This window comes from Phoca vitulina, unplaced genomic scaffold, assembly GCF_004348235.1.
Source record: "Phoca vitulina isolate PV1807 unplaced genomic scaffold, GSC_HSeal_1.0 scaffold2, whole genome shotgun sequence".
Lineage (NCBI taxonomy): Eukaryota > Metazoa > Chordata > Mammalia > Carnivora > Phocidae > Phoca > Phoca vitulina.
Genome location: NW_022589705.1, coordinates 58,433,531 through 58,450,458, shown reverse-complemented (window position 1 = coordinate 58,450,458; position 16,928 = coordinate 58,433,531). Strand labels below are relative to the sequence as shown.

General features: G+C 42.1%; 1 protein-coding gene across 3 annotated transcripts in view; it reads left to right on the top strand.

Moving 5' to 3' along the window:
• Positions 1-14,248, top strand: part of TCEANC2 (transcription elongation factor A N-terminal and central domain containing 2) — a 33,866-nt gene extending 19,618 nt beyond the window's left edge. For 2 of the 3 annotated variants that reach the window (XM_032428390.1, XM_032428385.1), the window contains exons 4-5: positions 6,131-6,324; positions 13,093-14,247. In XM_032428390.1, coding sequence (XP_032284281.1) covers positions 6,131-6,324; positions 13,093-13,281 — 383 coding nt within the window. In that variant the 3' untranslated portion in view covers positions 13,282-14,247. Of the gene's footprint in view, positions 1-6,130; positions 6,325-13,092 lie in introns of all 3 variants that reach the window. The other variant, XM_032428392.1, reaches the window with a different exon arrangement.
• Positions 14,249-16,928: the final 2,680 nt, after the last annotated feature.

Here is a 16,928-nt window from a genome sequence, read left to right as displayed (position 1 = left end):
TGCTCAACATTCTATCCCAGTGTCTAGCACAAGGCCTGGTACATACTTTGTATTTGGTAATGTTTGTCAAATGAGCAAAAGACTGCTTCCTGCAGGGAATTCATCTTACCAGTGTGCTGGGATGCAGAAACCCCCTGCCCTTAAACCTAGGGGACTTGACTTAGATCATAAGACCAGCCAGTGGCACCGCTTGCTTTAAAACATAAACCTCATGGAGCAAATAATGACTTTGCAGATCATTAACTTCCTTGATGTAGCTACTGACCAACTTGTGACCTTGGGGAAAGGTCACAGAGCCTCATATTTTTTCATCTCAATCAGGTAGAGATAGGACTATATGATCACCAGGGGCACAAGTATAGGGTTAAAGCATGAGCTCTGGAGCCACACTGCCGACATTTGAAACCTGGTCCTATTTCTTACTTGCCATGTCCTGCAAGTCACTGAATTTCCAGGTCCTTGGGTTCTTTACCTGTAAAATGGGGTATCATAACAGCCCCTGCCTGTTCTGAGGCTTAAACGAGTTAAGGTAGGTAGAGCATTTAGCACAGTGGCTAACTGTTGTTATTGTTACCATGAAATTCCCTCTCTGATCTAAAATTTATCATTTTGTCTTGCTTTTGTTTTGTTTTGTTTTCTAGAAGAAGGTTTCCTAGACACCCCTTCTCTTCTCTTTTCCTGCCCCAGACCAACTGCCTTTCCTGCTATCACCTGCTTGCGGACAAATCTTGCATTCTCCTGGGCTCCCTTACAGTACTGCCCTTCCTGGGAGGACTTCACTGGTTTGGCAGCATCTCCTGACCAGTCTGGGTAGAGGTCCTGTGGGGCATCTGTGAGGTGACCCCACTACCCTGGCCTGAGAGGTGAAGCCTTCTGCCCTTTGGCCATCTCTCAAGACCTGTGCTCTTCTGATTGGGGAACAGCAAGAAGTTGAACAGCATTATCTCAACAGAGCTTTACTGAACACTCCCTGCGAGCCAGTCCCAGGGAATTAGGGGTTAAGTGTGTAGGCTCTGGAGTCAGGCTGTGTGTGTTCAGATCCTGGCTAAACCTGGCTAAACCCTTAGTAGCTGTGAAATGTTGGGCAGGTTACTTTGCTGAGCTTCATTTTCTCATTTGTAAAAGGAGATATAATAATAGTATTTAATTCATTGTTTAGTTATAAAAATTAAATGGGATAATTCACATACAATCTGGAGTAGTAAGCAGAAGAATTCTTAACAATGAATTAGAAACTTTTCATTTTCCCAGCGCCTTTGGATTCAGTTCTTTTTAGTATAATTCCATTATTTTGTTTGCAGTTGTGTGATTTTCCCAATCAACTGCATCCATATTCAAATGTTAGTACAAAAGCAATTTGAAAGCCAAATGTAAATGGTTTTTATTTAACTGTTTCAGTTCAGCAAACATTTATTGATTGTTCTGTGCTAGGCACCATGCCAGGAGCTAGGACTATAACTTGGGAGTAAGGTATGGGGTTCTGCCCTCAAGATGTTTATAGTTTAGAGGCTCAGGTGGGCATTTAAACATTCTAGGCAGAGGGAACAGTGTGAGCTAAGGCACAGAAATGTAAGAAGTCCAGACAGCCTGACCTGAAACAAGGACCTGCAAGTTGCTCTCTGTGACTAGAACTTAGTCCATGAAGGCAAAGGGGCAGAAGGGCTGGGGGTGACCGGAGGGAGGAAAGAAGGTAACAAGGTGAGAGGTAAGCCCAAAGAGCTTCCAGGTCATCAAGAGCTTGAATGTTATACTTAGGAATTAATTTGAGGGCCGTGGAGAGAGCCATTGAAGGGCTTTTGCTAAGGGGGTAATGAGATCAAATTGTGTTTTTGAAGATTTATTTATTTGAGAGAGAGAGAGAGAGAGTCTTCAAGCAGACTCCCCACTGAACACGGAGCCTGATGCCAGCTCAATCTCAGGGCCCTGGGATCATGACCTGAGCCAAAACCGAGAGGCAGATGCTTAACTACTGAGCCACACAGGCATGCCTCAAATTGTGTTTTTCAAAGGTTATTTTGACTTGAGTAATAAGGAGGAGTTGGAGAAGGCCGCACTGGCGACAAAGATTGGTTAGTACGTCTCTGCAGTAAACCTGCAGAGAGGTAGTGAGGACCTGAATTAGGGTAGCAGTGAGGAGGAAGGGGAGGTGAGGAGGAAAGGGAAAGATATAAAAAATGTTAAAGAGCCTGAAATGATGGGTGAATGGTGGTGCCATTGTGTGACAAGAAGTATAGGAGGAGAGACTGAGGGGGAAAATAAGGAGTTCCATTCCCCATTTTAGAAGTGTTGAGTTACTTAATCATAGGAAACAAACTGACAGTTGCTTCAGATTGGGGGATGGGGTAACTGGGTGATGGGCATTCAGGAGGGCACGTGATGTAATGAGCACTGTGTGTTATATACAACTGATGAATCACTGAACTCTACTTCTGAAACTAATAATATACTATATGTTAATTGAATTTAAATAAATTTTTAAAAAAGCGTTGAGGTACTTGTGAAAGAAGCAGGTGGAGGTGTCCAGTAGGGGACTGGATGTTTGGGTCTTGTGCTCAGTGAGAGCCTTTGGGCTAGAGATATATTTAGGAGTCATCTGCTTGCAGATGGTAGTTGGACCACAGGAATGGGTAAGATTACTCCGGGAGAGCAGGTGGAGAAAGAAGAGAAGAGGCCAAGGACAATGCCTCCCAGCTCAGGTTCGCTGATAATTAAAGGTTAGGTAAGACATACGCAGCCAGCAGAAGAGAGAGAAAGAACAGTAACAGGTGGTGTCCCAAAAAGCGGTGGAAGAGAGTATTTCGGAAGACAAAGCAGCATCAGAGGTCACAGAGGAACAAGTAACATCAGGATGGAGAAGATCCATTGCATTTGACCAGCAGAAGGACTCTCTTGGAGGGACTTCTGCATCTTCATTTCTTGCATATCAGGCTGGATCAACAATGTCTTTCTTGGAGAGAGAAAAGGATAAGAAGGGGAACACATGGAAGGGAAGGATCTGTATTTGGAAAAATCTGAATGCCCCTCTGTTACAGCACAGCCCGTGCTGTTAGGATTGCTGACAGGTTGAGCCAGTCCATGCGATGGAGCTGAGCAGCAGGCAGTGCGGATGCGTGCAGCTCTACTACTCACAGGAGACCCCGCTTAATCATTTCATTATAAATTCTTGACTTTTTTCTCTGCATATAAACAAATATACGTGCTTATATGTATACACAAATATAATTTTAAAAGTAAATATGGGCTCATACTGTGCGTGCTCTTTGGAGAACCTGAATAAAGTGATCATCTTTCCATGTTACTACATGTAGAGCTATTCCAGTCTTTTATGGCTGCGAAGTATTCATTGTTCAAGTGAACTGTAATTTATTTAACCAATTGGACACTTAATGATGGACTTCTAATTGTTTCTTGCTTTTCACTATCACAAACAGTACTATAAGGGTATTTTTGTACACATTTCTGTGCACACTTTGGCAGGGTGAGTATAGGTCAAATTCCAGGGACTGTGTCTTACTCGTATCTCTTTGTACTCATCTTTCTATCTTATGGTACATTTTCCCCTTTCATCTGCATTTCCCCCTATACTTTAGTAAAAAGATGTTATTCTTCATATGGCTCTCTGATTCCACCAACATTTACTGCACACCCACTCTCCCGACCCCTACCTCCTGCCACTGTGTTCTCTGCTGGAGAGACAAAGATGAACATATCACAGCTCTTGCCCTCCAGCTCTCTTTGGTGGGCAAGAGAGGTAGCTGATCAGATAATTACAACTAGTTATAACAACTATTGTGATGGACAGAAGCACAGGGTGCTGAGGAAGCACAGAGGAGGAGGAGGAGAGGCACTGACCCAAGACGGGGGCTATTAAGGAGGACTTGCTAGAGTAGGGGACTCCTAGACTGAGTCTTAAAGGCAGAATGGATACTAACCAGATAAAAAGGGAAGCAAGGGTGTTCTAGGCAGAATGTTAACTGGAAAGTAGGTGGGAGGGGACAGATCGTGAAGGGACTTGTGTGACAAGATACAAGTTTGGGTACAGCACTGAAAGATTTACGTGGAGGTGTGAAATGGTCAGATTTATGTCTTAGAAAAAATATCTCTAAAACAGGAAATAATTAAGTTTTAAAAAGGCCACTCTGGCTGCACTGTGGGAGATGCCATTAAAGGGTTCCAAACTTAGGCAGAGAGGCCAGTCAGGGCTGTTGGGAGTCAACTGGAGGCAACATGCCCAAATGTTACTTAACATTAACATACATGTTAATGTATTGTTAAGTGGTTTATGGTTTTTACTCATGTAAGCAGGATTTTTCCCTACTGTATTCAGACTGGTTATTGCAGACATAAGAAAGCTATTGATTTTTTTTTTAAATATATCTAATATTTCTCTACTTTTTAAGTTTTTAATTCTAAGTGTTTAGTTGATTTCTTTGGCTTTTCTATGTAATTGTTTTTGTCTAAGTACTTTTGCATATTGATATATTTGATCCTTTTCCTCTTTTTCCATTTTTATTATGCAAATCTCAAACAGACATAAAAATAAAGAAAATAATAGAACACACCCCCATATGCCTTCACCCAGATTCAGTAGCTATTAAGATTTGGTCCCACTTACTTCATCATTTCCATTTTTGTGTTTTTGTGCTGTTGCTTAAGTATTTTAAAGCAGAATCCCAGACCTTATTATTTCAGCTCTACATACTTCAGTATGCATCTCTAAAAATACAGGTATTTTCTTACATAACAACAGTGCCATTATCATTCTTAACAAACAGTAATTTCTTGGTATAATTTAATATGTAGTATAAATTCATATTCCTTGTGTATCTCAAAATCTCTTTTAATGGTTGATTTGTTGCAGTGAGGATTGGAATCATACATCGCATTTGGTAGTTTGAACTCCAAAGACTCTTAATCTGTAGCGGTCCATGACCTTACTCCCTTAAAAAAAAAAAAAAAAAGCCATCAACAAATGAATAAACAAATGAAAAACAGAATCAGATCTGTAAACACAAGAGTATAAACTGAGGGCTGCCAGAGGGAAGGGGAGTGGGGGCTAGGCAAAATGGGTAAAGGGAAGAGGGAGATACAGGCTTCTGTTATGGAAGGAATAAGTCACAGAAATAAAAGACACAGCAGAAGGAATATAGTCAATGGGATTGTCATAGCGTTGTATGGTGACAGATGGTAGCTACACTTGTGAGCATAGCATAATGTAAATACTTGTCGAATCACTGTTATACACCTGAAACTGATGTAACATTGTGTGTCAACTACACTCAAATAAAAAACTTAATTATAAAATAAATTTTTTTTAAAAATGCCAATGACTATTGAAGAAATCAGGTCTGTGGTCCTACAGAGTGTCTCACATTCTGGATGTCTTTTTCCTCATACTATAATTTAACTCATTCCTCTGTCTCATGTTTTCTATAAACCGGAGGTTAGCTTTGAATGACTGGTTGGATTCTGGTTCTTCGTTTTCTCTGGGAGGAGGGTTGTAAGACTATGCATAGGTAGGGCTGTGAAGTGTCACCTCTGTCTGAGAGTCCCTCTCTTACAGGTGCTAAGATTTATTAGTGGTTCAGGTGATGACAGCTCATCCCTCCATTATAAATTTCTCCATCAACCTTACATTGAATGAGTTCATCCATTGATGCTTGTCACCCAAATGAATTATTTCATCATGGGCTATGAAATGTTTAAAAATTCTGTCAATCTTTTCACACTTATTAGCTGAATAAAGAGCATTCTGTCAATAAGTAGGGCTATTTGGTTGTTCTGAAATATAATATGTACCAAAAAGACAAGATAAATGCTTAATTCATTTTCTCTTACTGCAATTTTTGAACGAAGGAGTTGGTACTTTAATTGTTCCATGTTAAGCATCTATTGATCATACTTCTATTTTATGACTTACTGCATTGGTTAGTCCAGTGATTCTCCTGCTATGGTTATCTGGTTATCTCAGCCTTTGAGAAATGGGTCTTCATTTGCACAAGAGCCTTTACATTTATATCCTTAGGTATGTGAATGACTTTCTACATGCCACACGTCAGCCTGTCTAGTCCTGTACTTTTCAAAAGAAAACAGAACCACCTTTCCCTTAGTTTCTCGTTTCTTCTTCCAGGTCACACCGTGAACAAGATGCGTCAGCACTCAGATCCAGAAGTGGCTTGTCTTGCCAGAGAAGTTTACACTGAGTGGAGAACTTTCATTGAAAAACATTTAGACAGACCTTCTATTGAAGTGCGAAGTGACCCCAAAACTGAGACATTCAGGAAAAACGCCCAGAAGTTACTCTCAGAAGCCTTGGAATTAGAGGTAATGTCCTGGTTGGAATGTGATTCTCTCAGTTAAATGAGCCTCACATTTTCATAAATCTTCCGTAGTCTTAGTGCTATGGCTTTATTCTAACTGGGTTTTCTTTAAGCATTCTGGATTTGTAAGCATTCTGGAAGATAGTATTATAGAAAGATTGCAGGCTTTGGAGCAAGACCTGGATTAAAACCCTGGCTCTAGTATGTACTGGTTTTGTCACTTTAGGTAAATCCCTGAACATTTCTGAGACTTGATTTTTTTATCTGTAAAATGAGTATTATAATTCCTACCACCTGTAATTATTGGAAAGATTAAATGAAACATTTATACAAAGGAATAGTAGAGTATGTGGTGATTAGAAGTGACTTAATGAGTGTGGTTCCTTCCTGTTTAAAATTCTTCCCCTTCCCACCGAAACAAAAATTCTGGCCTGGATTGTGCTATGGAGTATCAGTGGCAAAATAAATAGGTGTCTGTTGGAAAGACTCTACTCCCCCATTTTTTGTCAGCGCTCATACCTTTAGTTCCAAGGCGTATAATCAATTGGCTAGACATAATCTCTATCGTCTTCACAGCTCACAGTTCACATGTTAGTGGTTTGAGGTACACGTGCTAGAAGAAGGATTTTTGCTCATTAACAATGATATTAATCGTCATAAACAAATCTTATAGGTCAGTTAATATTCTAGAAAAATCAGACATAACATCCATATTTTTTCCTCTTCTTCAGGTATCCCTATTAAAGTATCCTTAAAAAATAATTTAATATTATTAACAAAAGAAACAATTTCAAGTCTAGGTTTAAGTGCTAGAACTGTCACTGCATTCTCTGAAAAAATATTTTAACCTTTCTATCTCAATTAGGCATCCACACAAGAAAGGTAAATGGACTTATGGTATGTTATTTATTTTTTAAAAGTAAAGTTTTGGGTTTTTTAATACAAACTTACGCTAGAAAATGAGAAAATATAGAAAGGAAAAGCAAAATCATCATTGAACCTACCGCCAGACATAATCTTGTTAACATTTTGGTGCATTTCCTGTTTGTTAAATTATTACAGCTCTTTAAATGAATATTGGACAAGTTAATGATTATACCATATTTATTAAGAGCTAATCATATGCCAAATGTTCCATAAGATGCTTTTATTGATCATTTAAATAACTGCAGAAAATTGACAATTACTTACATTTGTGTTTTATTTTTCATCTTGATCAATATCAGGGTCATTTTGTATATTCTTTTCTGTATATATTTATTTTTCATATTTATAATTTTAATGTCTATTTGATAGTTCAGTGAATTAATATGCTGTAAGTTTGGTTAACTTTTCCTAAAGGAAGCTTTAACATGACTCTTAAACCCTTGGAAGAAAGAAAAAAAAGTAAAGATTGTAAGCCTGATTTTCCAGAGTATCGATTAGCCAACAAGATTTGCTATTTAATATTTTACATAAAGTTTATTTTTAAAATAAGCCAAAATTATTGCAGAAACATAGAGTGTGGGTATATAATATGTAGTTAATGTGGTGGTAAGTACCAGTTCCCTGTGGTATCTAAGTAAACGATAATAACGAAGCTATGCTTGTAAGGATTAATGAGCAGTTTGCCTGCTATATTAAACTCCATAATAATTATCCTTTTAGTTTATCCATTAATTATCCTTTAAATGGCACATCAAGTGGTAAGCACTCAAGTGTTACAAAACAAAGTTAAAAAAGTGATACATTCGTTAGTGCTTTCCAATGTAATTGGAAAAAATATCAGATTAAGCATAGTTGAATGGTTTTGTTCCCAAAGAATACATTTTTAAAATAAAAATGTGCATCTTACTATATTCCTTGACCAAAAAAAAAAAAAATCAATCTGTTTTCCTTGCATAAACAGCATTTGACAGTACTTTTATCAGTTTGGTATGTCAGGGAATATAAATATAAACACTTTTATATAAGGTTAACTCCTAGCACCTATCATCATATGAAACATTTCCATGTTAGGGTAAATCAATGAACCATCTCATCCAGTATCTGGTCTTTGACAGTAACCAGTGTTGAGTGCATTCAAATCAGACCTCAGATCTCCAGAAATGTACTTTATCAGACAGGAGTAAACCATTGGGTAAGTTACAGGCCCAATGACTAAAAAGCCTTTACAGTTTAATCCTAGCATGTGTTTTTGCAAATTCACGCATTATATTTTTGTGGGAAAAAATGTTTCCGTGCTATTTGTTGTGATCATATCCTTTAGTAGTAAAAGCCACAGATGAAGAATATACACACACAGCCAAAAGGTGCATCTCTTTATTACTCTATACAGGTCTTGCTTTCTAGATGTATGGATTGTTTCCTTGTTCTTGGAATAATGGGATAGATGAATAAAAACTCCACTTTTGAGACCCATGCTCCATTCCCCTTTACTTTCTCTCCCTTCCGGATCTTCTTTGTTCTTCCGTGTCCTTTAGATCTTTCCTCATATGAACGTCCCCTGTGGTGTCATTCTCTTACTTCCCCTTCCTCATTATCCACTCTCCTTCCTACCTCATGGCCTGTGATCATTTTCCTATTATGTCATTAAAAAAAATGAACCTGGTTCTCAAAGTGAGCCTGTATCATTAAGAGTTATGAAACACTGGCTGGTTGGCCCAGTTGGTTGTCAGATGGTGCTAATGAGATCCAGGTCAGGGGTACGTCCCCATATGGGACTGTTAGTTTTCTCTTTGTTTAATGGCCTCAGACTGCACCTCTGGCTTTGACCAGCTCTATCAGAAATGTATTCGAGTGGTCAAAAAGGAGTGTAGGTAGATGTGTACAAATCCAATCATGCTATTGGAAAACTCATACAAAGTTTGCTTCCAGCAGATATTCAATTCAACAAATGTTTAGTACTACTACTGCTGGTGCTGGGGAGAATATAAACATAAATGAGGCGCATTCCCTGGGCTTAAGAAAGCTTACTGTCTCCTGGCTGAGAGCCTGTGAATGACTGACTAAATATAAGGCAGGATGAAAATACGTCTGAAATAGTGGTACTAGCAAGTGGTACAGACACACAAAGGACAGAACAGTGAGATCTGCTGAGGGAATCTGGGAAGGTTTCACGGAAGAGATGACAGTTGAATTGGCCTTTGTTAACGGGTAGGATGTTCCGAGCCAGAAAATACATATTAAAATAGAAACATTATATTTCACATCTTATCTGTGTTATGTGTAGAATGTTACCAAAAGAGCTGGAAAGCAGGGAGGTCTACATAAGAAGAAGGGTCCTCATTTAACAGATAACTTACTGAGCACTTGCTCTGTGCCCGTACCAATGCTAGGCATCGGGAGTTAGAAATGAATCCAACGTGGTAACAGCCCTCGAGGGGCTCCAGTCTTCTGAGGGAGATCGGTGAATAGTCACAGTACAATGTGGGAAGCTCTGCCCTTGAGGTAAACACATGAAGAAGACCTTACCTTGCTTTTAAAGAACTTAGGGATGTGGCAGACATCACTAATCGATTATGGCACCATTTCCCACTGGGTCCAGAATCCTTGAGGAAAGCTAGCTCTAGGTGGTCATGTTTTATATCTTCCCCAGCTACCGCTGGTTCGTCCGCAATCAGACAACTGAATAACACACAGCTAACATACAGGTACAAATAGGTAAGCAAGGCAGATCAGATGCTCTGTCCCTGAGAAGTGTGAACTAGGAAATGGCAAGGAAACAACAGTGGGAGTGTTGAAGCAGAAGGGGTGTTGGAGGAGTTGTGAGGGAGCAGAAGCTAGCTAAAGATGGGTAGCACGGGGGAAAGAATAAGGCTGTTACAATTGGTGGTGAGTAAGGCAGATGGAGAGGAGCAACAGTGTGTGAGAAAGAGACCAGGCAGATCTCGAGACCCACAAGAGAAAGGATGTGGTCCCTAAATAAATCTCTAGGTTTCTTGTTCCCATTCATTCCGATGTTTCCCATTCCTGCTCCCATTCCCACTCCTGTGGATGTATCTCACAGCAAAACCTCTTTTTCTCAAGGTCTCAGTGAGACTCTGGTCCTTTCACCCAGAAGGACTAACCTGAATCACCAGGTTGGGACCCACTGGAAAGGACTCAACAACTTGGATGGGTTTGAAATCTATCCAAAGGCAGCTAGAAGACAGACACTCTTCACTTTGTGCAATGACCTTGTTGTACACATGGGTGTATGATGAATTATTTTCCCTTATGACTTACATTTTAATACCACTGATGTTTTTCCTCACTGTGATTGGCCTTCATTTAATAAGAGGCATGCATGAGAATTGTTAGGTGCTTGCTTCCTTTTCCCATCACATCGCTGGTGCAGCACCCACCCCCCTGCCCCACGGCTAGCTGCATATGTGCCATCTCCTCTCTTGACTGTGAGTTCCCAGAGGGCAGGAGTCAGGTCTTTTCTGCTCAGGGTCTCCAATACCCGGATCAGGCCAGGCTCAGAGTAGCGACTCAGTAGCTATTTGCTGAATGAAGTATGGATGATATTCAGTTATGTGAATTCCAAGGCTTTCTCAAAGTTCTTTTTACATACAGACTACAGTTTGATGGAATGGCCATGACGTATTTTTGCAAATGCACACATACCCTTCTCCCCCCACAACCACTGTCCTCAAAAAAAAAAAAAAAAGAAAAGAAAAATGAAGACTTCCTCTTGTCTGTTACATTAAGTGAATCTGGACAGTCAGTGACTGACCATCCTCCCCCTGGGATGAGGGGCCTCTCTGGCAGCATTGCCGGACGGTGGGCCGACAGCTAGCCACCCTTCCTGCCTCCTACTAAAGTAGTCTGGTACCAGGGTTGCCTCAGGCGGGGGGCTACTTCGGTGCCTACCCAGGAGGCCATGAAAAGCTTGAGGAATCTGGGTTCCGGAGAACCATGGTGCCAAGTGCACTTAGTCCAGCACAAGCCATCAGGATCACGGACTTCCCTGAACATCTCCTGTCTGCTACACATAGGCAGATGTCTGGGCCTAGATAGTCCTCCCTGTCACTCTCTTTCTCTCTCTCAGTCCTGTTCTATATTCTCCCCGGTCCTTCTTTCTTCCAAGTTCCTTTTTTATTTGTTTTGGTCTGTTGGGCTCTCTCTTACGTGAGGACATTTTATCAAATATCGGGCGTTCCTTTTTTATTTTTGGTACACTTTTTCTTAAACTTTTCTTTTAAATAGAAGTATAGTACATATGTAGGAAAGTGCACAGAAGATCTACGTAGAGCTCAGTGAATTTCTCACAAAGCAAACGCCCTTCACCTGGCCAGAGAGGTCTCGGATCAAACATCATTCCCTCCCGAAGCCAGGTGCTGCCCTTCTGGGATGGGGCACTGTGCCATAGCTTTGTGCCCCAGCACTTATTCCTGTCCCCTTTCCTAGTACTCAGTACATTTAGGATCCTGTTCTCTACCTTTCTCCAGTGGGGGTTGTACTCTCCATGGAGGCGAGGACTGTCGGCCCTGTTCACTGCTTTTTCCTCAGCCCACGCACAGCGCCTGGCACATAGTAAGTGCTGAATAAGTATTTGAATGAGTGGCGTGGTAAGGAGGGAAGGGAAAAAAGCAAGTAAGAAAGAGAAATTTGTTTCCCGTTTTCAAGGAACTCACTATCAGGGAAGACACACTCAGAAAATAGATCATTATTTTGGGTGACGGATTTTGGGTGATCAATATAATATATTATGAAAATGTTTAAGGGAAGCTTAGGACATTGTGGCCACCCAAGGAAAAATTTTCAGTCCTTTGAGCTAGGATTTGCTTTTTTTGCTTTTTCGTTTTTAGCTCAGCTTTGACATGCAAATAGGAATATGTTTCCTGGGAAAATGGACCTTGCTGAGGGAGCATGTACGTGGGCAGGAGCCCAGCGGTATGTCAGAGCACCTTCGCTTGCTCAGGCTGGGGCTGTGGCCGGGACCGGTGAGACAAGTAGTGGGAGATGGGCCTGGGAAGGAGGGCAGTGAGGGCGAGCTGCCTGACCAGCAGCGCAGTCTGGCCTGGGTCCTGACCGTGGACAGAGACCCAGACCTGTGCTGCTTTGATGAGGTCTGTGACTTGAGAAGGGCTTGGGTCTGAGCCGGACCACCCCGGAACTGCTGCAGGTCCCATCCCACAGGCCTGCTCTGCTCAGCTGGCCCTGCGGAAGTCTCTTGAGACTCAACCGGTCTCTCCGAATGTAAGGGGTCAGTTAGTACGGTGAAAGGAGAGGAACATGAACTTTGGGGTCCGGGGCGCCAGGTCAGAGTCTTAGTTGTAAGACCTTGAACCTTTCTTTACCCTTGAACCTATTTCCTCATCTAGAAAATGAGGTAACAGGAGTTGTGAGCATTAAATATGAAAAGTGATTTATAAGCTGCTGTACACACATATCAAGACCCAAACCCTGTGTGTCTGAAATGCTGTAAGGGGTTAAAAGGCACTCTAAAAACCAAAAACAGTATAAACTGTTACACTGATTTATTACCTTTGGTCTTGGTTTCCTGGTTGGTAAAGTACAGGGCCCAGTACCCGTTGCTTAGTTCAGGCCAGTTTCCTGTTATAATGGCAAATATTACCACCCGGCAGGGGTTGTGAATGAGGTCCCTGTCACAAAGCACATGGCCTTGTTCCTTAATTGCTAGGGTGGAATTAATTTGCTCTTCCTGTTTCTCTTGTGACGGGAAGTAGATGTCCTTGAATTTCAGTTGATTAATGGAGGCCTCTGAGCAGAGTGCTCCAGCCTCTCTTGCTTTTAATCCTTATGCAATACAAGGCCCTAATTTGATAATTTTGCTGTTTTTTAGATGGATCACCTACTGGTTGAAAATATTGAGCGGGAAACGTTTCATCTCTGCTCCCGCCTCATTACTGGGCCATACCGGCGGACGGTGAGAGCCCTGGTCTTCACATTAAAGCACCGAGCTGAAATCCGGGCTCAGGTGAAGAACGGCTCGCTGCCAGTCGGCACATTTGTACAGAACCACAAAAAATGACCCGAGGATGGTTGCAGCGCTGGGCTGGGCAGAAAGCAAAACGGGCCTGTCTCTCTGCCATTCAAAGACTCTTTTGAGTTTGGGCGACGGCTGCTGCCGGCGGTGCCGAGTTTTCCCCTGGCGCCATTCCCGCAGAGCGAGGATGCGGAGAGCCCCGGGAGCCGGGCCCGCGGGAGAGCCTGCATTAGCTGTAGAGCGTTCGTGCCGCCTCGCGGGACGGGGCTGGCTGGCACCAGGAAGCGCAGCACGGTTGCCGTCGCCCAGCCCGGTGAAAGGGTGACGGATTTCACTGGGAGTGTGCCAAGGACACCTCTGAACTCCCCCATGTCAGGCAGATGAAGTGACTGCTTGATTTTGCCACCCTGCAGGTAACTGAAACTCAATTACCACGGCTGCTCGCTCAGTCCCGTCCCCCTGAGTTTAGACAGCTCCGGTGCCCGTCAGAACTCCCCTGTCTGTTCTCTTTGCTCTACCCCAGGGGTGAGCCTGCTGGAGCCAGCCAACTACCCCTTCTTTCCAGAACTCACTTATCTGAACATTGCAGCTCTCCCTAGAAGACCTTCTGCATTGGTCTCCGGAGCCCCCATGCTGAGGCTTCTAATGAGGAGCTGGCCTGAAGCCTCCCCACACCTTGGGGTTTATTTGAATACGCTGGCTCTTGGTTTAGGGCTCTGTAGAAGGTACATAATGAAATTTCTCTTGAAATGAATTACCATAGTAGAAAAACAAGTATGTCTATATTCTAAAATGAAATGCCACTTATAGGCCTGCTTGAACAATTACATAAATGGTATTTGCTCTTTTAAAGTAATAATAAACTGGGACTTTTTTTTTTTTCCCTAAAACAAAAGGTGTGGCCTGTTCATTGAAAAGTGTTCAGGGTTGAGAAAGGGGATAGTTGGTGAAAATAATGATTGGACAAGAGTTTGAGGGCGATAGCAAGACCCAAGGAAGGCTTTTTAGGTTAGGGGAGACTAGAGCATGTTTCTAATCTGAAAAGAAGGAGCCAATAGAATGGGGGAAATTAAAATAAAAAAAAATAGAGGGGCTAAGTTAAAAAGCAAGGACAAAAGGGAGGGGCCTGATGTCATCTGCTTTCTAAGTGTTAGATATCTTTCCTAAGATAATTTATTAGCATTGACATTGATCTTTATGTAGTGTTTTAATAATCCAGTTTAACCTTCTCATCTGTTGTATTCGTAAGTATTATTTCAGTTTTTTAGACTTCTTCATTTATTTAACACCTACTTACTGAGACCCCAAGGCTCACCAAGCAGAGTGTCTTGTTTGGTTCCCCACTGCTCATAACTATTGGAGCTAGAATAATAATTGAGCACTTAACTATGTGCTCAGCACTGTGGGAGACATTTAAAAAATTAATAATACTAATACCTAATTAAAGATGAGGAAAGTGAGGCTCACAGAGTCACACAGATGGTAAGTGGCAGCTTTACCATTTAAAACTCAAGTCTATTTGACGTATACGGTCTTCCTGGTCGATTTCATCCATTCATGCTCTTAGGCATCGTGTACGTGCCGATGATGCTCCAGTTTGTATCTTCAGCCTATACCTGTTCCCTGAGTTTCAGATAATATCTCCTAGAGTTCTCATGGGCATCTCAAATGTGACCTATCTTCTTTCACTTGGCAAGACTGGCACTTCAGCTAAAAGCCTGGGGGTCAGCCTAGGCTTTTCATTGCCTCCCCCTCAACCCAACCAAGTCCTTATGGTTTCACTTCTCACATAGATCTAGAATCTCTGATCTCTTCTCCATCTCTAGTACAACTTCAGGACTTTATCCTCTCTTGTCCAGATGACCACGTGGCCTCCTAACTGGTCCTTCTGCCTCCAGTCTTAACGTCTTCAAACTGACTTCTCTGTGCTAGAGACAGAGTGACATATCGAAACTGGAAAGCCCATCGTGTCACCCCCCACTCTGAGCCTTTTTACATGTTGTTTTCTCTCTCTGGAATGCTACTGTCTACCCAATTCCCTCCCCTGTCCCTACCGTAATACCATGTATACTGTTCTATACATACCCACATGTTCTGTGGTTATGCTCTTGATTCTATCCCCACTCGATTGTAACTTCCCTCAGAAATCCTGCCAAAATTCGGAAATCCTGTCTTACTCATCTGGGTATCTTTAGTCCTTAGATGAGTGCTTGTCCCATAGTAGTACCCAGTACATATCTGTGGAATTAATGGATATCCATGTGTCTGTGCCTTTTTTGCCTCCACCTTTGTTCCCCTTATCATCTAGTATCCACACAATAGCTGGAACAAACCTTTTAAAATGTAAAACAAATCCTAGCTTTTCTCTGCTCAAAATCTTCTAGTGCCTTCCATTTCAGAGCAAAATCCTAAGCCCTTACCATGTCCTGCAAGGCCTGACATGATCTGGCTCCTGGCTGCCTCTTTGACCTCATTTCCTAAAATTCTCTCCCTTTCTCACACCTGTATGGTCCCACTGACTCCCTTACTTCCAAACAACACACACCAGACACGTTCCTGCTTTGTGGCCTTTGCACTTAACTCTTCGCCCTATCACAGTGCCCTTTCCGTGGATATCTGCATGTTCCTGTCTTCCCTTGATTCAGGTTGCTGTTTGCCTTATCAGATAGGCCTTTGCTGACTACCCTAAATAAAACAGCCGTCCCTCCCAATCATTGTTTAATACTCTACCCTGCTTTATTTTTCTTCAGAGTATTTATTCCCCATTTGACACAGTGCATTATTTCTTCATTGCCTATCACCACCACCTCCTTTAAGAATTCAAGCTTCTTGATAGCAGAGTCTTTGTTTTGTTCCTGCTATATGTCCAGCACCTAGAACGGAGCCTGGCACAAGCGAGGTCTTCATAACTATTTATTGAATAGTTGAATGACTACTTGTAGACATACAGAGAAGGCATCTAATCCAATCGGGGAATGCTTCCTGGAGGAGGTGATAACCTGTGTGCAGTCTGAAAGGGCAGAAATAGGTAATTGGGTGGTTGAGGTGTATGGCAAGCCCCAGAACTGTGATACCTGGGAGGTGATTGGGATGGCTGGAGTGGAGGACATCTGCAGGAGAGTACCTGGAGATGAGGCTGGAGAGAAAGGTAAGGACCAGGACAAATCTGAAGGGTCTTGAGGACAAAGTGAAGGAGTCTGGACTGATTGCAAGCAGGAACTGGTTAGTTTCTTATTACCAGGCTGTGTGGAAGAGAAGCCTGGAGTAGGGAGAGGGACAGGAAGGAGGAAGCTTCATTTATAAACATCCAAAGAGTTCTGCTAACTTAGGAACCCAGAGTAAGTTGAAAACAAATTGCTGTCTGGCTGAAAGGCTTCAGCGGTGATAGTTAGAAAGTGAAATGATTGCAGAGATGTGCTTTGGAGATTTGGAAAACAGGCTATGTTATTTGTGGCTGTTTTCTCCTTGATGCATGTGCAGAATTTCCATGGACGTTAATGGAGCTATTCTGAGCGCTTGCCAAGGGGAAGGAGGCTCGCAGACTCCTACGTAAGCTTACCCACCCATGAAGAAGTACCTCTGAGCTCCAGCCTGTTCACAGTGAAAGGGTCAGCTCCTGATCCTGGAATATGTCTTCTTAGTGTGTTCAGTTGCTAGAGGAAATTGGGAAATCAAGTACCGTTAAAGTCCAC